General features: G+C 32.7%; 2 protein-coding genes across 2 annotated transcripts; one reads left to right on the plus strand and one right to left on the minus strand.

The window, feature by feature from the left end:
* Positions 1–4,845: 4,845 nt before the first annotated feature.
* LOC115963548 lies at positions 4,846–5,751 on the minus strand. Its single transcript, XM_031082588.1, has one exon. It carries the CDS (start codon positions 5,749–5,751, stop codon positions 4,846–4,848), a length of 906 nt encoding a protein of 301 aa, XP_030938448.1.
* Positions 5,752–10,442: 4,691 nt separating this feature from the next.
* On the plus strand, positions 10,443–18,511 carry LOC115962703 (probable inactive purple acid phosphatase 27). Its single transcript, XM_031081586.1, has 12 exons — positions 10,443–10,782; positions 13,295–13,386; positions 13,600–13,666; positions 13,767–13,889; positions 14,029–14,121; positions 14,401–14,533; positions 15,084–15,165; positions 15,256–15,388; positions 15,915–16,120; positions 16,228–16,353; positions 17,004–17,313; positions 17,918–18,511. The coding sequence occupies exons 1-12, from the start codon at positions 10,597–10,599 to the stop codon at positions 18,221–18,223; spliced, it is 1,857 nt and encodes a 618-aa protein (XP_030937446.1). The 5' UTR covers positions 10,443–10,596; the 3' UTR covers positions 18,224–18,511.
* The last annotated feature ends 9,482 nt before the right edge of the window (positions 18,512–27,993 follow it).

Below are 27,993 nucleotides of genomic sequence, written 5' to 3' on the forward strand. Positions count from 1 at the left end.
AATGAAATCAGTTGTAAATAATAAAAATAAAAATTTTGCAATGTAGATGAACAAAATAAAAACAACACAAAAATTTAACAGCCAAAGTGTACACTAGTCAACTTTAAAATTATGCATGTGTAACTTATTAATAAAAAGAAAAAGTATGATATAGTAACATGTCGGTTAAGCAATTAGGTTTGTTTATTCCAACTGAAAGGTGTAATTTATATATCACAAAATGAAATGTTAGTAAAAAAAGAATATTGTTTTTGTTTTAAAAAAATTCTCTTTGTAGAGAGCAAAACCTAAGCCATTTTTTAAGGGGCACTGATTCTACTAGGCAATGTGTGTTCTTTTTAGTCATTGGTATTGTAGGGGAACAATTTGGTAGCCCAGTCCTTGTTGTTCAAGTCCTGGTCCAAAAAGTCCAACACAATAAATTCTTGTAGAATATGGGTTTAAGAACTGGGTTTAAGTAAGTTAAACGGATTACTGTATGGGTTGAGGGAATATATGAACAAGAAACAAAGTCATTACGTTTCAAAATCTCCCAGAATGATAAGGATAAAACCTAATTTCTGGATAAAAAGTGATGCAGCAGGACCTCTTTACATGCAATAGTCTTTTCCCTTTTTTCTTTTTTTCTTTCCTCCCTCTTTCTATGCCCCTTCTTACAGGGACTTATATACATTATATAGACCCTTTCTTATTATCTGGGCTTTACACTTGTCGATCATCTAAACCCTTACCTGAGCACCTGTCCCATCAGACACCCCTCTCAGTTCTTTGTGAATTACGGTAGCCAAGGTAGCACTGTTCAGGGGTCTTTTCCACATTAATGCGGCCAGGAGAGTAGCTGTAATGCATTCAATGTGGCGGTGGCAGTTTTTCCTTAGATATTTCGTGTTTATTTCCTGTTCACGTATCTAGGAGAGGGGTTTCAGTGGCTGGGATGTACATTTGCTCCGCATTTTCAGTATCCAAGGAGAAATATCTCCTCAGAAATGTTGTCTTTGTTTCTAGTGACGTTTGAATATGGATTGCTTGAGTCACATTAACTCCTCGGATAGGTCGAGGTCCTCGGACGGGTCCAAGGCCCAACCTGTTATTTTGGGCCGGTCCCCACAATAGCCTCTTAAAATTCCGATTTTTGATCTCCTTCCGAGGAGAAAAGTGGGGTTTTAACATTACAAAAGATGAGATTAATTAGTTCCTGGTTCACACATGTAGGGGCAGTTACTTTTGACGCGCTACAATTTACGAGGGGAGGAGTTCCCGAGAATCCCCTCATCAGGTTTCTCGGAGGCTTCTACCCCGGTTATCTCTCCTGAAATCACTCCACTTCCATCTCTGAGAAGTGTATTCAATGAATTTCTTCCTAAAACGGTGTCAGTTATGGTCACAGCAGCTAATGCTGCCTCCACATCAAACTTTCTTCCTCCACCTGCTAACAACACTATAGAGGAAGGGCTAGCACAACTGCAGAGGCGATTGGAAGAAAAAGAAGCTGAAGTTGCCAATTTGACTGCACAGTCGAATCTGAACTAAACCTTGTCGCTCTTCTTTCTTTCCTCGCGGGTAGGAAGCACACCAGCAGCGTGCGTTGCGTGATTCTACTGTGTTTTTTGCACTTGACTGGGTGGATCAACTACTCCTATATCACCGACATCAGGTTTGTACTCTTTTTATGCCTAATCTTGGGATTTGGTGGAGCCTTGTACCCTATATACTTCTTTTTAATAATTAGATCTGTTGTCAATTCTCTTTCTTGTTCTTTTTCTTCTCTTATGTCATTTATTGTCAATTCTCTTTCTTGTTCTGGTCGTGTGAAAATGAAAGTCCTTTTTGCCGCAAAACTCTCTAATGCTGATGATCAAACGTTGCTTCGGATGTGTATAAGAAGGAAGCTTCTCACAGATATTGACTCTTAGATAGATACCAGTATAGTCTCTTAATTAAGAGTTTCTTGTTGGTTCCCCCGGGCCAGCCGCCTCTGACCTAATAAGAATGATTCTCCTTATGACCAAACAAGGACCAGCTGACTTACTTCTCGAGCGATAGTTCCACGATCCCGACCAGCAACTTGTTGGGAGTAGGGGCATCCAAGCTTGCCCAACCTAGTAAAGGGGCTTGGAGATAGAGGGTATCTCCCTTATCTAACAGTGAGACGCAGATCTAACGGCTAACATTCTTCCCAGAGTTCTTGAGCGGGAGTGATCTCCTTTTTCCCCATTGCTATATAAAGCCCTAAAGAGACTTGTTTTTCCTTTTTTACTAGCATATAAGAAGTCCAGAGAACTCCAGCACCCAGAGATTCACGAACATTTCCGACCTTTAAATTTCTGTAGCTACTTCTGCGAAGCATCCTTCCTTGAAGAGATTTCCAAGCGTTTCGGTGATTGTTGTAAGGAGACCCGTAAGTTCTATTCTCTTCGTTGCTTCAAATTTCTCCTCGGCTCTCAATTTTCACTTCGATTTTCTTTCTCGGCCCTCCGGTTTGACTTAGATGGGTAGATTCAAATATCTAGTAGATACTCCGGCCGCCATGGAGGCTTTTAGGGCAAAATACCATATTCCACAAGGGGTGGTTCTGGAGTACTGTCCCCCAGAAGGAGTGTTAACAGATAGAGAAGTGGGTCAAATCGTCATTCCCATGATTGCTTTCATAGAAGAAGGAATGGTGCTTCCCATGCGTAGGATTACCCGGGACTACTTGTTTAACCATAGGTTGACACCGTATCAGTACTAGGCTTACAGCATGAGGGGCTACTGCTATGTACGCAAACAGGACCTCGTCGGCCTCAGGGCTAGACATGATGAGTGGTCGCGACAGGTATTCTTTAAGTTGCTGGAAGGCTAGGACACAATCCTCCGACCACTCAAATCCTTTCCATTTATTTATTAAGAGGCAAAAAGGTCGGCATCGGTCTGCAGATCATGATATGAACCGGTTCAATGCTGCAATCATGCCAGTTAGTTTCTGCACTTCTTTTGGGTTCCGAGGAGCCTGTAGGATTTTAATCGCTTTGATTTGAGCTGGGCTTATATTTATTCCTCTGTGGGTTACCATATAGCCTAGGAATTTCCCAGACCTGACCCCAAATGAACACTTAGAAGCATTGAGCCGCAACTTATGCTCCCTTAAGATGCCAAATATGATTTCCAGGTCTTTCACGTGCTCGGACACCACCTTACTTTTTACCATCATATCGTCTATGTAGACTTCAATAACCTTGCCTAGCTGTGGTTCGAACATTCTGGTCATCATCCTTTGGTAAATTGACCCTGCATTCTTTAACCTGAAAGACATCACCTTATAGTGGTAGTTTTTGACGGGTGTCATGAACGCCGTTTTCTCCTGATCCTCTAATGCCAGTGGTATCTGATGATAGCCCTGGAAGGCATCTAGGAAGCTCATTCGAGGGTGGCCTACAGTCGCATCTACCAGTCGGTTTATTCGAGGCAACGGGCACGGGTCTTTCGGGCATGCCTTATTTAAGTCCGTGAAGTTCACGCAGACTCGCCACTTCCTCATTTTCTTTCTTACCACCACCGTATTTGCCAGCCATTCGGGGTAAAAGACTTCTTTAATAGCCCTTGCCTTTTTCAACTTTATCACTTCGTCTCTAATGGCACTGGCATGCTCTTTCAAAGGGCGCCGAGGTGGCTGCTTCTTTGGAATGGAAGATGGGTTAACATTTAAGTAGTGACAAATGAGACTAGGGTCAACCCCCGGGGCATCGTAAGCGTCCCATGCAAATACATCAACATTTTTCTTCAAAAACCTGACCAGTTCCTCTTTTTCTTTTAGGAGGTAACTCCGAACCGACCTGGAAAAATCTTTCTAGGTTATTGTCAACTGTAAAACTTTCCAAATTTTCACACTTTATCTCCTTGGCTAGTTCATTGACTTGCACTGCCGAGGTGGTTGATTGCTATAGGTTCTCAAAAGCCGAGGACTCGGCATTGGACTGGCGTGAGATGGCGGCTACCATACATTGCCGAGCTATGGCCTGATCTCCGCCAATCTCTTCCACCTGGCCTCCAGACGGGTATTTTATCTTTTGGTGAAGTGTAGAGGATACGGCTTCCAGGGCATAGATCCATGGCCTGGCTACTATCACTATATAGGGCGAGTAAGCATCGATCACGATAAAGTCCACCTCCACCACCTTTGATCCGGTCTGTATGGGTAATCTGATCTGCCCTTTAGGTACAACAGTCTTCCCTTCGAAGCTGATAAAGGGGGAGTCATAAGCCGTCAAATCCTCCGGCCTTAAGTTCAGCCCCTTGTATAGATCAGGGTACATTACTTCTACTGCGCTGCTCGGGTCTAGTAGTACCCTTTTCACATCGAAACCTCCAATTCTCAGCATAACCACTAAAATATCATCGTGAGGTTGGATAGTTTCCCTCTTATCTTCGTCCGAGAATCCCAATATTAAAGAACTTCCCTTTTTAGACCTTTTAAACTCTCTTTCCTTGTCCTCGGCGGAGAGCCGAGCCACAGACAGCACCCTGGAAGGAAATGAGCCAGTTCTTCTTGGAGCGGCAAGGATGACGTGTATCGTCCCTGTGGGAGGTCTTAATGATACATCTTTTCGAGGCTCTTGCATTGCCTGGCCCAGATGACCGCTAGAGGGGTGTAAAAGGTGACGTAACTTTCCTTCTTGGACCAGTTGGTCTAGGTGATTCCATAGATTCCTGCAATCCTCAGTGGTATGCCCATGGTCTTGATGATAATGACAATACAGGTTCTGGTTGCGTTTCGCAGGGTCCCCAACCATTTTTCCTGACCATCGAAAGAAAGGTTCGTTCTTGACTTTCTCCAGAATTTGCTGTACTGGCTCTCTAAACACAGCATTAACCATTTGCACGTTGGTTTGTCCAGCCTGTCTCGTCTCTTCTCGGCTGGTTATGGTTGTATCGTTCCGACCTGTAATCATTCCCTCTGAGGGGAACGATCTTCTCCTTTCCTTTTCCTTGTAGTTGGTCTTCTTTCACCCTTTTGTACTTGTCAATCCTATCCATTAACTGATGAACGTTGGCAACAGATTTACCAGTTAGAGATTTCCTTAAGTCATGCTCGATGGGGAGACCACTTTTGAATGTGCTAATGGCGACATCATCGTAGTTTTCATCCAACTCGTTGTACATCTCCCAATACTTATCCGAATACTCCTTTAGGGTCTCTCCCTCGTGCATGGATAAGGACAATAATGAACTTAGGGGTTGAGGGACTCTGCTATTTGTAATAAAGCGAGAGCAAAAAGCTTGGGTGAGCTGCTTATAGGAGCCTATGGAATTTGTTTTCAAGTTGTTGAACCATCTCATCGCCACTGGCCCCAAGTTGGACGGGAAAACTTTGCACATCAGAGCCTCATTTTGGGAGTAGATGGTCATTCTCTGGTTAAACTGACTCACGTGCTCCACTGGGTCTGCTCGGCCGTTGTAGATGGTAAACATTGGTTGATTGAAATGTCGGGGTAATTTAGCCCCTTCAATCCTGTGCACGAAGGGTGATTTGGAGATCTGATCCAATGCCTTGTTCATGGCATCATTGCCCAAACCCTTGCTAGATGGGCTCTCATACCTCTGTGTAGGGCGCAACTCCTTCTCGTAAGAAAAAGTTTCACTTAAGGGAGTTCTCGACCTCCGTCTGTAACTTACGTCTTCCTCCTCATTAGAGGATGCATCTGAGCTGAAGGGAGATCGCTTTTGCCGTGCACGGCGCAACTTTCTTTTCAGGTCATTTATCTCTCGTTGCATGGCCTGATGGTTGTTTCGCCTTCGGGATACACGACTACCCACTTGGGTATGACTTTGGCTGGTTTGGGTAGTATGTACGCTTCCTTCATGATTCCTTCCATTGCCTGGATTTGTCCTTAGGTTAGGAGGATTATTTTGCCGTTGAGACCCAATGGGTTCTGTCAGTTGAGGGTTAGTTTGGTGGGGATTCTCCTGGTGTGGACCTAATCCTGCCATGCTTGACCGTCATACTTACTAACACTTAAGTTCTTCCCACAGACGACGCCAATTGTAGGGGAACAATTTGGTGGCCCAGTCCTTATTGTTCAAGTCTTAGTCCGAAAAGTCTAACACAATGAATTCTTGTAGAGTATGGATTTAAGAACTGGGTTTAAGTAAGTTAAACGGATTACTGCATGGGTTGAGGGAATATACGAACAAGAAACAAAGTCATTACGTTTCAAAATCTCCCAGAATGATAAGGATAAAACCTAATTTCTGGATACAAAGTGATGCAGCAGGACCTCTTTACATGCAATAGTCTTTTCCCTTTTTTCTTTTTTTCTTTCCTCCCTCTTTCTATGCCTCTTCTTACGGGGACTTATACACATTATATGAGCCCTTTCTTATTATCTGGGCTTTATACTTATCGATCATCTAAACCCTTACCTGAGCACCTGTCCCATCAGACACTCCTCTCAGTTCTTTGTGAGTTGCGGTAGCCAATGTAGCACTGTTCAGGGGTCTTCTCCACATTAATGCGGCCAGGAGAGTAGCTGTAGTGCATTCAATGTGGCGGTGGTAGCTTTTGCTTAGATATTTCGTATTTCTTTCCTGTTCACATATCTAGGAGAGGGGTTTCAGTGGCTGGGATGTATATTTGCTCCGGATTTTTAGTATCCGGGGAAAAATATCTCCTCAGACATGTCGTCTTTGTTTCCAGTGACGTTTGAATATGGATTGCTTGAGTCATATTAACTCCTTGGATGGGTCGGGGTCCTCGGACGGGTCCAAGGCCCAACCTGTTATTTTGGGCCGGTCCCCACAGGTATCGTTCAACTCTTTTTTAATTTTTTTTTTTATAAATTTTTTTTAAGCTACTGATTTAACATTTTGGGGCTAATGCACAACATGACCTTTTTTAAAAAAATTCTAATATTAACCTAGTATTTTATGTCCTCAACTATAATAATGTTTTAAAAATTTTGGAAAAGATAACTAATTAATTCAAACAACATGTTCCCATCAAAAAAGAAAAAAAAAAAAAAATTCAAACAACATTGCACAAGCAATGGAATTATTTCCTTCATTTTCTCGTTGTGCAAATTGAACGAGCACTTCAAATAAATTTAGCAAGCATAATAACCATTAACCAATTAGTAACAATCCACAATCAAGATGCCAAATTTTTAGGAGGAAAATCTCCAATCAAAGGGGAAAAAAACTATGGAATCTAATCCAGTTAAAACTTCCATTTTAGAACAATGAGTTTAGGAAAATCTTTTCTAAAATAAATTCTATAGGCTACTACCAAAAACATTAAGAATAAAACATTTTTGAATTGCAACAAATATTTATCACATAACAACAAGAAAATATTTTACTAAATCGGTCTTAGCATCCTATAAAATGGAGATGATTTTCAATTCAATGGTAGCTCCAGGATTATTTTCAGCATAGTCATTAAGACCTTAAATTATACAAAATCTAATAAAAAGAGAACTTGAATATATCGATATCATAAAAATGCAAATGCATGAAGTTTTACAATTTCTTTATACTAATTAACAAAATGAAAAACAAAAAGTAACTAATGATAGATAAAAAGAGACTTGATAATGCCGAAATTAAAGTGAAGGAGATTTGAAATGATGATAAAGAAGAGAAGAATGGAGAAAGTGAGACAAAAAGAGAATGAGATAGAAAGCAACAGATGATGCCTACTACAACTGCAAGCCAAGAAAAGCAGAGCTATCTGCACCAATGAGTAGAACTCACCATTTAATTTATAGTATCTCTCTTGGTACCATTTTTTAGAGAAAAAAATTATGAGTAATTTTTACAGAATGGGTTGAACGAGTTATGAATTGTTAGTGGTTTTATTTTTATTTTCTTGCATGGTTTTATTTATTTATTTATTTTTGTTGAATATTTTGTCCATTGTTGTTGTTTGGCATATTCTTATTGTTATTTGTTGTTGTTTGGCATATTCTTATTGTTATTAGATTTTTTTTTTTAAACAGTTAAGGACTATGTTTGGGGTCAAGATTTTTTTTGTGAAAAATGCTACATCCATAATATTTCTACAACAATTTTACAACAAATTTTATATAAGAACCTATTATTTATGACTAAAAAAAAGATGTTTATGGTGACCCAATTTAAAACTAATAATAGTTTTTCATCTAAGATTTGCGAAAATGTTACTTTTATTGAATCTAGATTCTTAACATTCTTTAGTCAGGATGTTCATTTTTTTTTTTTTTTTCCATAGGATAAACAAAACATGTTAATTTAAAAATAACAGTGTATGTACATATATTTTTGCAAGTACATTATTTTATTTTTATTTACTTTTCTTTTTGCAAAAAACTCATTTTGTTAAAAACAATATATCAGAAATTTCATTGAACAACTTAGTGCGCATTTGTTTGCACTTTTAGGAGTTGAAAACGCGCATATTAGAAAAAGCTGAAGAAAAATTGTGTTTGGCTCAGCCCAAAACACAACTTTTTGATAAAAGCTGCGTTTTGGACTCAGGCAAAAATAGCGTCCAAAATGCGCAAAATTGATGGACCTCTTGAGGTCCATAAATCAAAACGTGAATTGGGCATTTTGATATATCCGTTGGGCTCACAAGAAATTACCAAATTACCCTCTACTAAACAACAAATCTAAAATCAAAACAACAACAACAGCAGATCAAGAACAGAAGAAAAAAAATTAGAACAACTACTCTTTCGGATCAACAGCAAATCAACAACAACAAGAAGAAAATTAGAACAACAGCAGATCAAGACCCTCTGGCAGATCAAGAAGACTGACGAAAAAGGGGGGGGGGGGAGAAAGGACGAATCACCTGTCGATCTGTGATCAAACAAGGCTATACCTGAAGAATGGGATACAGATTTACCGACCCGGCATCTCTTTCGTTCAATAATGCCTTCGCTTCAAAAGATCAAGAAAAAAAATAGAAGTCGATCTGACTAAAATCATAAACAACAACTAATCAAGAACAAGAAAAAAAAAATAGAAAAAGAAGAAGGATGAGTTCTGGAGTTGGTTCCGATCATCCAATCTTCCCGATCCAAGCACTTAAGGGTACGTTCTGGAGTTGGATGAGTTGGGTGAGTTTGGTTCAGCTCACCATGGAACGAACGAAGGAAAAAAAATTCTGGAAAGAAAAGGACTGAGGAAAAAAAAATTCCTTCGTTCGTTTTGAAGTGCTAAGAGAAAAAAAAAAAAAGAAGAAGAAGGAGAGTTGTCTGTGGAATGTTCTGGACTGAGGAAGGTATGGTAGGGAATAAAAGAGGAAAGAAGGGGAAAAAAAAAAAAGAGTGTGGGTACGTGTGTGAAGGAGAAAAAAAGAGGGGAAAAAAAAAGAAAAAAAAGGAAGGAGAGCCCACGTGTGTGGAGAGAAAAAAAGAGAGAAAAAAACAAATTATATCACAATATTTTCATAATATTTTTACAATAAATCTTAAAGTAGGTTATTATTAGCTAATATTGGTGAGAAAAAAATAATTTTTTTAGAAAAAAAAAAAAATTTTAATAGTCTTTTAAAATTAAAATTAGTATCAATTTTTATCACAATACTTTCATAATAAATCTTAAGTGGTAGGTTATTATTAGCTAATATTGGTGAGAAAAAAATAATTTTTTTAGAAAGAGAAAAATTGATTTAAGTATGATGAAGTAATTGATTTAAGTATGAAACAAACTCACATAAAAAAAAAAGTATGAAATAAATTCCCTTATATATACATTGTCCTTTTTGGTAATTTATCCCTCAAACTGCCACTTTTATAAGTGCTAGCCAAACACTCAGTTTTTTCATTATGCACTTTTTAATAGCTTTTACCGAACACTCAGCTTTTTGAAACTCTACTTTTTCATTATGCACTTTTACAAAAAACTGAACCAAACTCACCCTTATTTAATTGAAACGAAAAACCTTTTACCGAAGATATTGTAGACAAATGTAAAAATTAATTAAAATAGTACAGTAAGACCCATAAATAATATCAAAAAGTACAATGAGATTTATAAATAGTAGCAAAAATATGCTGAATAGTAAAATAAGTTAGCAAAAATAATTAATGTCAAATGTAAACGTATCCGTTTGAGAATAGCTTATTTAGCTAAAACTGTAAATTTTTTGCTGAAAGTATTATACATAAAAGTAAAAATTAGCTGAAATAATATAATTAGATCTATAAATAGTACTAAAAAGTGTAGTAAAACTCATGAATAATAACAAAAATAAATTTAATAGTAAAATAAACTGACAAAAATAATCAATACTAAATGCACCAATAAAGTGTAAAATTGATGGGGTAAAAAAATAATAGGCTTTACTGCAGTACGACAAAAAGCTTTAGTGCAATCTGACAAAGAGAACGCATGTAGAAGGCCACAGAAGAAATTATAATCACACACCGACAAGTCGCTCAATCTCTTTATAAACCCTTCGATATCGTTCATTTCTTCTCACATCCACAGCCATAAATGCATGGGTCAACACTTTAGCTGATCGAGTAGTTTCTTTGCTTCTCCTTCTCTTAGTCTCTAATATTCCTTTACTTTATTTACTACTTCTACTACTTTCACAACATAACTATAAGAAAAAAAAGTTCAAAAAAAAATATGGAAGACGGGTCTCATTGCCTGAAGCTCTTTACGATTGTGCTTTTTTGCTTGAGCTTGGTTTCGGCCCACCGTGTTCATGAATATGACAAGCATCCACTATCCAAGTTCAACGTTTATAAAACCACTCTTGGATTCCGTGACTCGGTCATCATTACAGCGACCCCACTCATTCTCGGCTCCAAGGTATACCCAACACTAAATCAAGCATCTATATATAAATATATATATATATATATATATATATATGTCCCTTAAGTTTAGTTCATGAGTAATTTTAGTACGTAAATTTATCATGTATATATATATATATATATATATATATTTCCGTTAAGTTTAGTTCATGAGTGATTTTAGTACGTAAATTTATCGTATTTATTCCCTTGTTGGGGTGATACTAAAAATGGTCACATGATCACTCCATTAGACTTTAGAGACTAAATACGGTCAATTTATTTAATTTTTTCTTTCTTGTATGTGTTTATTTTTTAAAATAAAATATAATTAAAAACAAAGGTATTATCTTATAATACACTCTTTTAAAAGTTATCATGACTTTTGAGTAGAATTTGTGGTGTATTTTTGTATTAAAATCACATCTCCTCCCCTTGTGTGTGTGCATGCATTTTCTCTAGAAAAAAAGAAAAGAAAAAATCACTCTCTATTTGTTAAGAACTAATTAAAATCAATCTCTTTAATTATATAAATATATATATATATGTACTATTTCAAAATATTATTATGAAAATACCCCCCCCCCCCCCTCTCGGGGTTTGAACTGAGGCTCCGTTTGGTACTATTTGGCTTAACTCAATCACCCGGTGGTAAAATGGTATTTGTTAAGAATTAAAAATAATCATTTTAAACTTTAGATGAATCTTTTTTTTCTTTCTTTCAAGCTAAGCTAAATATTAATACAGTGGGGAGGTGTCAAAATAAATGAATCCTACACGTCATTTGGTAGAAACACAAATCTTTTAGGAGTGCTTATCATCCTAGAAAGAAATGAATCCATTGATTGTCAGGAAAGAAGTGTGACAATAACTCACATTGTCGATGAATAGGTTGACTAAAATGGCATTTTCCTTAAAAAATAAAATAAAATAATGATTGAGACCTTAATTTAAAGTTTAAAGGATAAAATATTTCACTATTTTGAGATTTATGCTAAAATTATCTGTGTTCAAGACATTTCAAAAATTTTTTATTTGATTTCTAAACTATTACTCATTTGTCTACTATTTGTCATGATGATTAGAAAACACATTGGTCAATTTTGAAATGTCTTGATCTTGATTGACACATTAGTCTGACCTTTAGGAGAATAGATTGTATTTTACCCAAATTTAAACTATAAAGACTATAGACTATAAAATACACTTTTAGCCTTTAAAGTTTAAGGTTATTTTTATTTTAACCCTTTAGGTTTAAAGTTTTTCATTTTGATAATTTGTGTTTGATTTTGTTTTTATATTGATCATACTCATCTATTTTTGTCAGTAATTTGATCATTGATATTTAATTAATTCATGAAATACTAGCTCTAAAATACTTTGAAATATAGGGAGTTCATTTTTTTTGTAGGGAATATTACTATCAAATATAATAAAAGGACCAGTGTGAAAATGAAATCAGTTGTGAATAATAAAAATAAAAATTTTGCAATGTGAATGAACAAAATAAAAGCAACACAAAAATTTAACAGCCAAAGTGTACACTAGTCAACTTTAAAATTACGCATGTGTAACTTATTAATAAAAAGAAAAAGTATGATATAGTAACATGTCGGTTAAGCAATTAGGTTTGTTTATTCCTTCACATGGGCTGCCTAAACCTTAATCCATGGTTTCGTTTACAACTTAAAGCTGAGTTTCTATTCTTCTCTTCTCTCAATTCCTCCTTGACCTTGGCTTTGGCCAACCTATGTGAATTTGACAAGCATCCACATCAAAGACAACATTTATAAAATAGCAGAATTAGAGACGTAAAAGTTAATTTATTATACTATTTTTTTCACAATCAGCACTAATACTGTTTTATTTTATACCAATTATAATATACCACATAGACAGTTATAAGAAATATTATAAAATTATTTTGTTTCATCAGACTTATAGAGTATAAAAACATGCACCTACTTATATAAACAATGCTTCATTTTTACTCACTTTTAACAAGTCGTTTTCCCCCCTTATTGTGTTGCAAATGTGTCGGCTCACATTAACAAATAAAAAAATGTAAAAATTCTCACACAAATTTTTACATTTTAAAAAAATATTTACTTCACATGTGTAGATGCAAGGATGGAATCATGGCCCTTATCACACAAAAAAATAATAAGTCTTGATACATAAAGAAATTTAACAATTTAACAACTACATGCCTTAGGTAAAAATGAATAAATTGATGTTAATAATGGTTCAATGCAAAAGTAACGTTACACTAATCACAAATTTTAATCTAAAATACTGTGAAATATGATGTGTTTGTAATATTGTGGACCAAAAATCCCCTTGCTTATTGAAAAAAAAAAAAATATATATATATATATATATATTTTCTATTTTTATCAATGTTTTTTAAGGTTCAAAAGTGATAAAAAAAAAAAAAAAGTATGTTAGATGTTGGTTGTGAATTTTGTTCTGGTTGAAATCAAATCCTAATTATTCTGATATTGGTTTGATATATGATTGTACAGGGTGAGGATACAGCATGGGTTACGGTGGATCTTGTAAACCCTGATCCTTCCGATGATGATTGGGTTGCAGTTTATTCTCCTGCAAATTTCAAGTAATGTTAATCTTTGTATCATTATCTAGCTACACCTTTTTTTCTGGACTCAGGCAATTTTGAATAGAACACAACTTTGATATATATAGTAACTGAGACATTGTTCCAGGACAAGTTCATGGAGAATATAGTATTATATATATATATATATATTAATTTTGAATCTTCTATTAATTAGTCTAGAAATTGAAGGAATTTATTTTGAAATGGCAGCTCATCAACTTGTTCAGTGGAAAATGATGAATTCCAGTCTCCATATTTATGTACAAGCCCGATAAAGGTGCATATAGTGTAAAGATTGAAAGTGAGATTTAAGTAACACATAGAGCATCTTGTTTTTTGCTTCTCTAACCTTTCTGACATGAATGTCTTTCTTCCAGTACAAGTACGCAAATTTCTCCAATGCAAACTATAACCAAACAGGCAACAATACTTTGAAGTTCCAATTGATCAATCAACGGGCAGATTTCTCCTTTGCATTGTTTTCAGGCGGTTTGTCAAATGTGTGTCAAGGACTCTTTCTACTTTTCTTATTCTTCATGAATATGCCTATCTGCATCTCTATCTTATACTGTCCACATTAAGTAATTTCACTGATGATATGTCAATGATACTATCATATATATGTGGATTGTGTTGCAGCCTGTGTTGGTCGCAGTTTCAAATGCCATAACATTTTCCAATCCAAAAGCACCTTTATATGCACGCCTAGCTCATGGAAAGTTATGGAATGAAGTAAGTTTACACTAATATTGATGGTTCTCTTTAAAAAATTCTAATACAAATTATATTTTCATGTCTCAATTCCTCAAAAATGTTAATTTTTTTTCTCTTTTAAATTACTACATAAAGCTTGCTTGCAAGGAGAATGTCGTAAAATAAAGGCCCAAACCCTCTAGTGATTGTCAAAAATGTCGTAAATTGACTCTATATCTTTGATTAATCAACTCTAGTTTAGGTTATATATGAGCAGATGTACATACAACACATATATAATTATTTGATGTTATGCAGATGACAGTAACTTGGACAAGTGGCTATTCCATAGATGAAGCTGTTCCATTTGTTGAGTGGGGTTTGAAGGGAGAAGAAACACGTACACGGTCCCCTGCTGGAACATTGACAGTTGAACAAAACAGCATGTGTGGTATGTTAAACATATTTCATATACCCACAATTGCACCACATTACACAATTTTACTTATGAATTCCAATTTGTTATTTGATCACACTATACTTGATCCATTTAACTTTTTAGTTTTAGATAAAACTTTTAGTGGTGAAAAAAGCCTCTGATTATTCACTTTTTTTTTTTTTTTCCTTGAAATAGTAAACTATCAACAAGCAATCATCAGTCATCAAGTACGTATACTGTGTCTTGTCCTATATTGCAAACAATTGAGTTTGTCAAGTGAATTTTAATGGTTGAAGAGTGAAGACACAACAAATCCTAGGATTTATCCTTAACCTGCTTATTCATAACCATATATGGTTAGAAAGTCTTGATCACTAATTTGTTTATTCCTCTTTACAAATGGATCATTCTTTACCTCTTTACAAATGGATCGCTCTTTATTTTAATTTCTAGGTATGTTACACAGATCGAGGATGAGCTTTTATCACTGTGGACACAAATTTCTTTTCAATTCATGGTATATAATGCTGTTTCGTGATGAGATTTCCTTATTGCTTTGCAGGTGCACCTGCACGAACAGTTGGCTGGCATGATCTTGGTTTCACACATACAAGTTTCTTGACAAATTTGTGGCCAAACACTGTGTATGTATTCAACTCATTTCCATGACATAAAAGTCTTCTTGAAAGTATTAATGATATTTGCTAAAGGTTGTTATATATGATGGATTTCAGGTACTCCTACAGGATGGGTCATATCTTATCTAATGGTTCATATGTTTGGGGCAAAAACTATACTTTCAAATCATCCCCATATCCTGGACAAGACTCCTTACAACGTGTTATAATATTTGGTGACATGGGGAAGGTAAAACCTACACAAAAGAATAAACAATAGAAAATAATAATTGAATGAAGTAAGTAATCACCTTTTGGAAGAAAAAAAATTCCAATGCTCCAAACCAACCTATTAGTACATTTTTTATAGAAATTTATAGATTAAAACATCAACTAATAACTTAGATTCTCCCATGAAATATAGGCAAACGTGATGAGATATGAGTTAATGTTAAAGAGTATTTTAACCATAGAACCTAAGGCTTGTTACTATCTTCAGTTTATTTTCTTCATTAGATTTTCCTCTTGAGACAATTAACAAAAAAAAAAAAAAAAAAATCATCATTTCTCCTAAGAAGACATGATTTTTTTTTTTTTTTTTTTTTTCCGATCATTTGGGTTCTTGTCATAGCTGAATTCATATGACCATACAACTTCTCTGTCTTGCTAGGAATTAAGGCAAAGTTTTCGTATGAGTGTGTATTATTGGCCAAATTGAGTTTGTTGTAACATGATTGATGGGAAAAAGATTCATATTTCTTCCTATTTCATTTTAGGGAGAACGTGATGGCTCAAATGAATACAGTAGTAAAGATCCCGGTGCACTTAACACTACTGACCAACTCATCAAGGACTTGCCAAATTATGATATAGTTTTCCACATAGGAGATATATCATATGCAGATGGATATGTTGCAGATTGGGACCAATTCACAGCACAGGTGGAGCCCATTGCATCGGCTGTTCCATATATGGTTGCCAGGTTTGTTTAACTGATCATTACTTATTTTCATCTATATTAAGATTTAGATTTTAGGTATTACTTGATGAAAATGTCCATTAATAAATTTTTAGTTGATTATCTTGCAGTGGTAATCATGAACGTGATTGGCCGGATTCAGGTTCTTTCTATACAAGTACAGATTCAGGTGGGGAATGTGGTGTGATTGCAGAGACCTTATACTACGTTCCTGCAGAGAACAGAGCTAAGTTCTGGTAAGATGAGCCTCAGCAATACAGATAGCAGAGTCACACACAAATAAACATTATTCGTATGCTGATTACGGAGAAATCATTTTTTGCTATTAGTAGTGCATAAAAGAATAACTTCACCCAAGCACTTGGGCATGACATTCGACCACTTGCTACGCTTTGGTCAGATTGGTGATCTAGTTAATTTGTAGTGCACATGAAGTAGCTCAGCTTGTATTGTGGTATTGTGACAGTGTTACATAGGTATGTGCTGAGTCTCAAATTTGGGGGCTCACTAAGTTGATATAAGCTACAAAAGCCATTATGAGGAACCTAATTGAGACTGGTCCTTTAGCCCACATGTTACCATATAGCACTTCCTCGAGTTTTAACATGTATCAAAGTGAGATTTTTAAAGTATTGCATGGGAGTGTGTTATTAAGTCCTACTTCGAGTGAGCTACATCAAGAAATGAATCTTATACGACCATTATCTTTACATTTGCAACCCATTGCTATGAGTTTGTTTAGATTTAAAGGACAGGATGAGTTGAACTTTTTGTCAAACCTTGTTCAATAGTTAGTTTGGTCCACTTTCTCTAACACAGATTAGTTTGTTGTAGAGTGTGTTTGTCATTCTATGTTTTTGTGACCACAATTTCCATTAACATGCAGGTATTCAACGGATTATGGCATGTTCCACTTTTGTGTAGCTGATAGTGAGCATGACTGGAGAAAGGGTTCAGAACAATATAGGTTCCTTGAGCAATGCCTTGCATCAGTTGATAGACGAAAGCAACCTTGGTTAATCTTTGTTGCTCATCGTCCCCTTGGGTATTCCTCTAATGATTGGTTTGGCGAAGAAGGCTCATTTGAAGAGCCCATGGGAAGGGATGACTTGCAGAGGCTTTGGCAGAAGTACAGGGTTGATATCGCTTTCTATGGCCACTTCCATGCCTATGAAAGGACATGCCCCATTTACCAGGTATGGATAGAGCAACCTAATATGGAGGTTCCTTAGACTCAATGTAAACAAACTTACGTGCCTTAGGTGCCTATAAATATGCATTCATATGTAACTCACTCTCATGTATACATTACTTAGTAAAATTAATTTATTTCACTATGAGATAATGTCTATGAAGCTCATGGCACACCATCATTGAATGCTACCGTATGCATATTGTTTAATGCATCCTGGAAATGCTTAGTCACTGCATATATATTAGTAGATTTTTAAAGGTTTAACTTTAACGAGTCTTGTTTTAGTTTGAGCACCTCAGAACAACGTAGCCATTTAAAAACGTAGTCAAGGTTTTTGGATAATATTTGGACATTTTGGAAACCATTTTAGAACTTTCTACATAGTTTCAAACACTGAATTTCACTACTTAATAAAAGCATCTATGGTCATGAAAAATTTTCGTACGTTACAAGAAGGATTACACATTGAGCAATGCGCATATATGTCCCGCTGTACTATAATATCTTTCTCTTTTGAGTTTCAAGATAGTGCACTAACGATTAAATTTTAAGATCACTTGCATGCAATTTTCTCTAATAATGTTTTATTAATGCTGGTGATGTAGAATGTATGTGTTAATTCAGAAGAATCCCATTATTCGGGTACCATGAATGGAACCATCCATGTTGTTGTTGGAGGTGGAGGGCACCACCTAGGATCATTCTTTGACACAATACCCAATTGGAGTTTATACAGAGATGCTGACTGGGGATTTGTCAAAATGACAGCATTCAATCGCTCTTCTCTCCTCTTTGAGTACAAGAAAAGCAGAGATGGAGAGGTATATGATTCCTTCACCATTAATAGAGAGTACAAAGATGTCATTTCTTGTGTCCATGACAGTTGTGGACCATCCACCTTGGCGTCTTGAGCTTTATCCTAAATCCCTTCGAAGGAAACTTATGTATTAATTATGTTTGTTAGAACTTTTAATCTTAAAATTCCTTTTTGGAGGAAACTTATGTATGATGCTTGTTAATAAGCATCATTGCTTTGCATTGATGCAAATGTTTTGTGAAATATATTAATATCCATTCGTGCTAGTTTCTACTCCATCCATGATTCCTTCCCCTTTCTGTCTACTTTTCCACACTTAACATTGTGATCACTAGTCCATTTGGTTAGACATTTTGAAAGAATAAAAGAGCATTTTTAAAATCAAAATTCTATTTTGCAATCAAAAACTCTTCGTAACTTTTTTACAATCACTCATTTCAAACTTAAAACACAAATTTTCAACAACTTATACGAATGCACCCACTATCTCGTGAAATATATGCAAATGATATTGTCATTCTATGTATCCCAATATATGCTACGCATAATATACTTTTATTCAGATTTTCTAATTTATAAATTGTTGTTTATTTAGAGTAGTGTTTGCACAAATTTTAATCGAATTATAGATGTTCTTTTTCATACTTATATCAATTTAATTTTTTTCCCGTAAAAGCTAAAAAATTGAACAAACCATTCAGCAAATATTTACACACTTTTGAGGGAAAAGATTTGCTACAAACTAATTACTTGCAACAACTCCTGCAAAAATACACACATGTCAATACTTTAAATAAACATTTATCTAGACTTATATTCTTTTTTTTTTTAGAAAAAATCTAAACTTATATTCAAATGAAAACTTTTTTGTCAAGATTGGATTTTTCACCAAATGGTCACTTGACATGTGTATATTTTGCAAGAGTTACTATAACTTAGTTTACAACAAATCCTTGCCCCACCTTTAATATTTATTCAAACTTCTCATGATATAACCTAACCTCCAAACTTATCCTTAGTATAAATTAGACTATTTCTTTTCTCCATGGGGTTATTAATAAATAAAATATTTTTTGTTTTTTTGCTTTATTTCCCACCAAAAATAGTGGGGATTCCTAATATTTTTCAAAAATCATAACTTTCAGGTAAAGTTCAAAAATATTTATTTTTAGAATTTTAACCCACTCGGGGCGTCCTGTAAGTTGTAACTGTGTCCACAATAATAATATTTATCCCCACCAGTTTTGAATGCCTATAATTGGCATCCTGAAATTTTAGTCTACGTTCATGCCCCACTTTTGAGTAAACTTTAGACAATTCGCGAGGTTCATTCTTAGTCTTAAATGATTTATTTTTAATAAAATAAAATGCAATAAGGATCAACTTTTATGTGAAAAAGAAAAATAAATAGCTTTTTATATTTTTCACGAAAGTGCTGTTAGAACTTTCCTTAAACTAGTATGTAACCTCCATACATATACACAGATATAATTAAAAATAATTATAATTACACAATTCAAATTATACATTTTTTTTTTAAAGAAAAAGTTCAAATTAATTTTATATATATTTATATATATGGTATTAGCTTACATCTTTTTTAAACCATAATTTCTAAATGTAACCCATGCTTATGCTTGAGAATGATAAATTATAGTGGTGCTATTGATGTTGGTTTGGCTTATTAAACATATAAGAAATAGTTCGACTAGGACATTTGGATGTACTAAAATAGCTTTTTTTTTTTTTGTAATTTTCATGATATTGGTTACGCCAAGTTTCTCATTACATTACTATTACGTATATAATTTTGAAAATCACTATTTTATACCACATATACAATATCAATTCACAATTATTGTATGTGAAATTCTACTAAATACAACACAAAAAAAAAAAAAATTCAAATAGTATCTCCTAAATTGAATGGAGATAGGTGCATGAAATCTTTCAATTCAATTATAGTTTGTTATATTCAATATCTTCACGTACAATATATTTGAATAGAAACAGTATTAAAAAAATACACTCATTAGTTCAAAGAAAAAATAACAGCAAAAATAAAAATAATTAATTTGTATGAAAAGCTAACAAATGCAAAATCCAATTTTGATTCTAATTAAATTAAATTTCTCTAAACTTTGGTTTTAAAAAGCATATATATACAGACACACACACATATATGTAGACTAGTGTGTAGCCTCATGCATACGCACGAGTTCAAATTATACATTTTTTTTTATAGAAAATATTCAAATTATACATGCTATTAGCTTACATTCTTTTTTAGACCATAAATTTTTAAAATATGTCATGGTGTCTCATATATATATATATATATATATATATGATTTAAAATTTCATTGGTTTTAGACTTTTCTATTTTTGTACTCAATAATTTTCTTGCCATAAAAATTAAAAACTTAGATACATATGGTGAAAAGTTTGACTCCAATTGAAATCCAATTTAGAATTTAATTGGACTTGGATTCTTCAATTTTTACACTCAATAATTCACTTGGCACAAAATTAAAAATTAAATAGGACATGTGGCGCAAAATTGAGAATCCAATTAAAATCTAACAGGATTTTCTCTAAGTTTTAGCAAAATATATAAATTAGCTTGTAACCTCATACATATACATGAATATACTTTGAAGAAATATATTAAGATACGTAATATAATTCTTATATATATATATATATAATTTAAATACTATTACTATATAGTCATTCTCATATTTTGTTAACTCTTCAAAAAAATTTATTAGAATATTATTAGGTAAAAAATGTAAATTGTCTATATATTTTTTAATATTGTTTTATTAATTAATTTTTGATATTGTGAAGCACTTTTTTTTCTTATTTTTTTGCAGTTCATTAATTTTAGATTCTTTGGATTTTGTACTCAATAACTCATTTAAATGAATATTTATGACGTGGTCCCATATTTGGCTCCAAAATTAATAAATAAAACTCTCTAAAAATAAATAATTTAGGACATGTGGCATAAAATTCGACTTCAATTATAGAATCTAACTAGTCGCTAACCCGTGCAATGCACGGGCTAGTTGTGAAAATATATAATTATAGATAATTGATAGTTAATAAGTATGAATAAATAAAAAATGAAATTGGACTATTTGTAAAAAAAAATAGTTTACCTAATTTAGTTAGAATTTTTTTACATAACCTCAATCCTAATTTGTTCAAAATTTATTTAGTTTTGGATCCCTTTATTAAATTCTAAATAATTCTAATTAACATAGTTGAAGACTATATGTAACTCTCTTTTTTTTCCCTTTTTCTTTTTTTTTGATACCATAGAAAACAATTACTAAAATGGGATGCTCAATTTATTCGTAATCTTCATCTCAATTGAACATAGATCATGATTTTCTCAAACACCTGAAAAATGTATTGATTTGTAAACACAAATTGACTAATGGAATTGTAATGATTCATTTATAATTATTTTCAGCCTCCTTGAAGCTTCCAATATACATAATAAATCCTCTATGGAAAAATGCACTTACTATTATATTCTTATTAATCTGTCAACATGATTATCTTCTCAAAAATTTAAAATATTACACCCAAAGAAGTCATACCTCGAAAATGTACTTTTCTAAACCTTCAATCCAAGTGACACAAATGCATCAACAATTATTTAAGATTTAATCCAATAATTAGCATGCATTCATATATATGAAAGCTATGAATCAGTGCGTTACTGAAATAGCAAACTATCAATATCATATCCAATATTGTTTATTTGTAAGAAAGACAAACAATTTAATAAAAAAAATAAATAAACAGTAAAATTGGAATATGGGATGGGAGAGTAAGAATTTCTATTAGACTCAGAATGTGCAATAGTGCAAGTGTCCAATCTTATTATACCAAAATGTAAATATTGCCTACTCACTATCCATTTATATGAGGAGGAAGAGCCCATTGTTAGAAGAGTGGAAAGTACTGAAGAAGTAAATATCTATCTCAATTTGATAGGGAAACACAAACCTGAGATTCACCTTTCAATCAAAAATATGAATATAAACGAAATATATAAATATATGTATATTGGAGTTCATCTAACCACTGGTTGACATGGTCATACTATTTATTTCCCTGTATATATATTTTTTCTTGGAACCTAAGCCACTGCGTTGGCGTGTATCATTCCCATGTTATACTTTTCAAACTTTCTTTTTCATAGTAATACAATTTCTACCTTTTCAATCAAATAAATAATAATAATAATAATAATAATAATAAATCGGAACTGAATTTAACTCCCAACTATTAAAACAAATTAAAATAGAGACTCACTTAAATAGCAAGTTCCATAAAATTACACACCATATGAATTTACTTCCCCTAAAGTATTTCAAATTATTACCATTCTTCTACATCTTAGCAAATAATTTTTTGTATCAAATTATAAGTTAGTGTTTTTTTTAAGTAAATAATTTTATTAGAAAAGGAAAAGAGAGGAAAAATTAAAAGATGTATACACTCCCATTTCAAAGAATACAAATCAAAGGGAAATAGAGTCTTTTTTTTTTTTTTTTGATAATTCAAAGGGAAATAGAGTTGGCTCACTACACCTTGGCTACTCTATGGTGATGAAAACATCGTAAAACTACATACCTGGAGCTTAAGCTCTAACATTAAAAAACTTAAGCATTCTGGCATAACTTCTACTTCTAAAAACTTAAATACTATTGGTGGTAGACTAAAATAAAAATCTCAGCTTACATAGATTTACAAACGATGTGAACTTTACATTAGAATCTCTGTTTTCCCCAAAAGAATATACATCTTTTCTAAGCACAACTCATTTTGGCATAAAAGTAAACCACAATCAAGTGAACAAATTAGAAGTTCTCAAAGCTTTAAATCAAGGCAGTTAAAAACTAAAAACAAAGTTCAGAAAATATCATGTCCCAAATCATTTCATTAAGCAAAACATTGAAACCAACCACACAAACACAGAAACCTAGTCCCGACAAAACAATATGAAACACATAGCATTAATTTCAGCAAAGCTTAAATACATACATAGTATGTACACATATACACACAAACAGAACATAAATATACATACAGATCAAACGGACTCAAAAGCAAAATCAACTCAACAGATCAAATGAGTAGTGAAGACCAAACGTTTCATCGAAAAAAATCCAACCAAAAAAAATAATGATCAAATCAGAATCAAGCAGATCAGTAACCGAACAAAATTTACAAAACCCTAGTTAAATTTCTAGTCCACTGAAAATCCATAGAGATTTACTCAAATCAACAAATAGTTTTACAAATCTGAACACACACACACGAATCGAAGTACTCAGCATTAATTGATTGCTAATTAATCAAATCGAACCCTAGGTTTGATAAAGAAAAAAAAAATCAGCTTTATGCGATTTTGATCGAAAATCTCAAAAAATAAGAAATATAAGAAGAAGAAAACAAACCCTAATTTTCTGAAACAAAGTTCTAATTCAACCATTTGATGCAATCTGTATATTTTTTAATGAAAAAAGGCAGAAAATTTAATGTGAAATCGTAGCAAATCAGTAACCGAACAAAATTTACAAAACCCTAGTTAAATTTCTAGTCCACTGAAAATCCATAAAGATTTTACTCAAATCAACAAATAGTTTTACAAATCCGAACACACACACACACACAAATCGAAGTACTCAGCATTAATTGATTGCTAATTAATCAAATCGAACCCTAGGTTTGATAAAGAAAAAAAAATCAGCTTTATGTGATTTTGATCGAAAATCTCAAAAAATAAGAAATAGAAGAAGAAGAAAACGAACCCTAATTTTTTGAAAGAAAGTTCTAATTCAACCATCTGATGCAATCTGTATATTTTTTAATGAAAAAAAGTAGAAAATTTAATGTGAAATCGTAGCAAATCAGTAATCGAACAAAATTTACAAAACCCTAGTTAAATTTCTAGTCCACTGAAAATCCATAGAGATTTTACTCAAATCAACAAATAGTTTTACAGATCCGAACACACACACACACACACACACAAATCGAAGTACTCAGCATTAATTGATTGCTAATTAATCAAATCGAACCTTAGGTTTGATAAAGAAAAAAAAATCAGCTTTATGCGATTTTGATCGAAAATTTCAAAAAATAAGAAATAGAAGAAGAAGAAAATGAACCCTAATTTTCTGAAACAAAGTTCTAATTCAACCATCTGATGCAATCTGTATATATTTTAATGAAAAAAAGCAAAAAATTTAATGTGAAATCGTAGCAAATCAGTAACCGAACAAAATTTACAAAACCCTAGTTAAATTTCTAGTCCACTGAAAATCCATAGAGATTTTACTCAAATCAACAAATAGTTTTATAGATCCGAACACACACACACACACAAATCAGCTTTGATAATTAATTGATTGCTAATTAATCAAATCGAACCCTAGGTTTGATAAAGAAAAAAAAAAAAAATCAGCTTTGTGTGATTTTGATCGAAAATCTCAAAAAATAACAAATAGAAGAAGAAGAAAACGAACCATAATTTTCTAAAACAAAGTTCTAATTCAACCATTTGATGTAATCTGTATATTTTTTAACGAAAAAAAGCAGAAAATTTAATGTGAAATCGTATAAATTACCTGAAAATACGCTGAAACCGGTGAAGAGCGAGCGAAGCAAGAGCGAATGAGTGAATGGGGATGGCTTGTAAGGGAGAGGTTTGAGGAATAAAGAGAGAAAGGGGAAACGACAGGACCCAAGACAAAGCGAAGAGAGAGAGAGCTCAAAGTCAGAGGTTAGGGTTTTGGATTTTAAGGATGCGTATAGGTTAGAAACTTAGAGAGAGTCAGTCGTATAAAATACTGGGAAAAAAAATCGAAATTTTAAAAATAAAAATAAATTAATTAATTAAATGCTGATGTGGAAAACTGTGGGAGCTTCAAAAGCTTCGGTTTTATATATATATATATATAGATTAGTTTTCTCTAAGCTTTACCTATATATATATATATATATACACACACACACACACACTAGCTTGTAATCTTATACATATGCATAGATACACTTAAAGATACACAATAAGATGTTGTGCACGCCAGAAATTAGGCTATTGGGCTTGACCTCACTTAGGCTCACAACTTACTTATAAATTTAAATGGCTTAGGATTTCCTACTTTGGGTCGTTCTCGGCACAGAGACTCAATGTAGTTTATCCCCTCTCTTTCTGAATCACTATTTCTCTCTACTCTTTATTTTTTTGTGAACCTCTCAACAACCATTTTTCCTTTCCATCTTCGTGTATTTATAGCTCTGGATTAGTGGGGAGACTATGATTACAACCTTAGTTAGTGCAATTAGGGGTACAATATCATCAGTTGTAAATGGGTGGTTAGGTGGGGGTGGAATATAGCGAATGTGGTCTTGGAACTTGGTTCCAACTCAAGTAATAATGCTCAGTAGTGATATTTCCTGAAAACTGCCGAGCATGCTATGGTGTGCTCGGATTTCAATCTTTCTTCATTATTCGGGAATTTTATGCCGAGCAATGGTTAGGTGATGAAACTTAAACTTGTAGTTTGTGAGGGTAGAGTAGAAAGAGATTGAAAGTGTGGGCCATGCTACTGGGCCTGAATCCAAGGCCCAATTGGGTTCGGGAACCTCAGTGCCGTACAGATGCATAATATAATTCATATATATATTTATATAATTCAAATATTATTAATATTCATTTTTATATTTTTTTAACTCTTTAAAAAAATTTGTAAGATATTATTAGGTATAAAATGTAAATTATTCATTTTTTTTTAATTATTGTGAAGCATTTTTTTTTATGATTAATTTATTCTAGACTCTTTGTTTTTTGTACTTAATAACTCACTTAGATGAATATTTATGATGCAGTCCCACATTTGATTCTAAAATTAAGAAATAAAACTCTTTAAGAATATATATATATACACACACACACACACACACTAGCTTGTAATCTCATACATATGCATGGATACACTTAAAAATATATAATAAGATATATAATATAATTCCTATATATATATATATATTTATATAATTTAAATATTATTAATATTCATTTTTATATTTTGTTAACTTTTTAAAAAAATTTATAAAGATATTATTAGGTATAAAATGTAAATTGTTCATGTTTTTTTTTAAAAAAAAATTATTGTGAAGCACTTTATTTTTTTACGATTAATTTATTCTAGACTCTTTAGTTTTTGTACTTAATAACTCATTTGGATGAATATTTATGATGTGGTTTCACATTTGATTCTAAAATTAGGAAATAAAACTCTTTAAGAATAAATAATTTAGGACACATGGCACAAAATTGGAACTCTAATTTGGAATTTTAAATTGAGTTTCTCTCAGCTTCACCCATTATTATTATTATTATTATTATTATAGATTAAAAGCTGAATCCAATTAGATTTCAAATTGTAATTCAATTAGAGTTTAAATTTGCGTCACATGTCTCATCTAATCTATATTTTTAAATTTTTGTGCTAAGTAATAAGATAATTCAATGTTAAAAAAAATAATAATTAATTAATTAGAGTTTAATTTTGTGCCACATGTCCTATATAATCTAATTTTTTCAATTTTTGTGTCAAGTGAGTTAATTTAGTGTAGAAAATGAGGAGTCCAATATAAATAAATCATAAAAAAAATCTAATCATATATCTAACTCTATGTATAAAATTAGAGAAAGAGAGAGTTTGAATGATTTTATATTTATGAGCCATTTTTTGTGTAACTAAAAATAATTTAAATTTATAAGCCACTTATGTAATATACCATTACTATGTACGGACCATTACTATATATATATATATATATATATATATATAACCAAAACTTAGAGAAAACTCAATTTGAATCAAAATTGGATTTTGCTTTTGTTAGCTTTTTATACAAATTAAATTGTTTAGATTTTTGTTGTTATTTTTTTCACTAAACTAATAAGTATGTTTTTTTTATACTGTTTCTATTCAGATATTTTGTATGTGAAGATCTTGAACGTGATAAATTATAAATGAGTTGAACAATCCCATGCACCTATCCTCATTCAATTTAGGAGATACTATTAGACCAATTTATTCTTTTGCCTGTGTCGTATTTAGTAGAATTTCATGGACAATGATTCTGAATTGATATTGTATATTTAGTATCTAATAGTAATTTTCAATGTTATATATATAGTAGTAGAGTAATGAGAAACTTAGGGTAGCCAATATCATAAAAATGTAAGAAAAAACCATTTTAGTAAATGTCCTGGTCAAACCAATCTCCTATATGTTTAATAACCAAATTAGTATCAGTAGCACCACTACAATTCATTACACACGTACTAGTGAGTGATAAATACTCGAACCAAAATTTAAAAAAAATAAAATAAAATTTTGACATATGGAATAGAATTAGACTTCAATTTTGGAATCTAATTGGATTTCCTCTCAATTTTGGCTTTACATATATACAATGTATAGTTTTCCTTTCTAATATTTTATTATCTATTTTTTTTTTTTTATGTTTATGTTTATGTGTATTTTTATTTTAAACTCCATAAAGAAGCAGCTTCTTGATCGTTTTTATATATTCTTGTCAATTTCTATACTATTTGCAATTGTATTATGTGTGAAACTCTTAATGACAAGTTTGTCTTATAAGGCTATAGCACTAGGGGCTTGCATTGTGTTGACCCTAAACTTACTCATCGGGCTCCATATAGTTGGAGAAAAATCAAGAATCCCTCCAAAATGAAGAGATTGCTAAGCTGCATCTATTAGATTAATTTAACAAAGCTAATTTCAAGGTGCTTTCCTCTAT

The sequence above is a fragment of the Quercus lobata genome, chromosome 10 (assembly GCF_001633185.2).
Source record: "Quercus lobata isolate SW786 chromosome 10, ValleyOak3.0 Primary Assembly, whole genome shotgun sequence".
Lineage (NCBI taxonomy): Eukaryota > Viridiplantae > Streptophyta > Magnoliopsida > Fagales > Fagaceae > Quercus > Quercus lobata.

What these genes read in the sequence shown, in the direction of transcription:
- LOC115963548 (XM_031082588.1), bottom strand. Translation starts at nt 5,751, where the DNA reads ATGCAACGAGAGATAAATGACCTGAAAAGAAAGTTGCGCCGTGCACGG.
- LOC115962703 (XM_031081586.1), top strand. Translation starts at nt 10,597, where the DNA reads ATGGAAGACGGGTCTCATTGCCTGAAGCTCTTTACGATTGTGCTTTTT. An exon ending in ATGGAAAGTTATGGAATGAA is followed by an intron (nt 14,122 to 14,400) that starts GTAAGTTTACAC and finishes GATGTTATGCAG; the next exon opens with ATGACAGTAACTTGGACAAG. An exon ending in GGACATGCCCCATTTACCAG is followed by an intron (nt 17,314 to 17,917) that starts GTATGGATAGAG and finishes CTGGTGATGTAG; the next exon opens with AATGTATGTGTTAATTCAGA.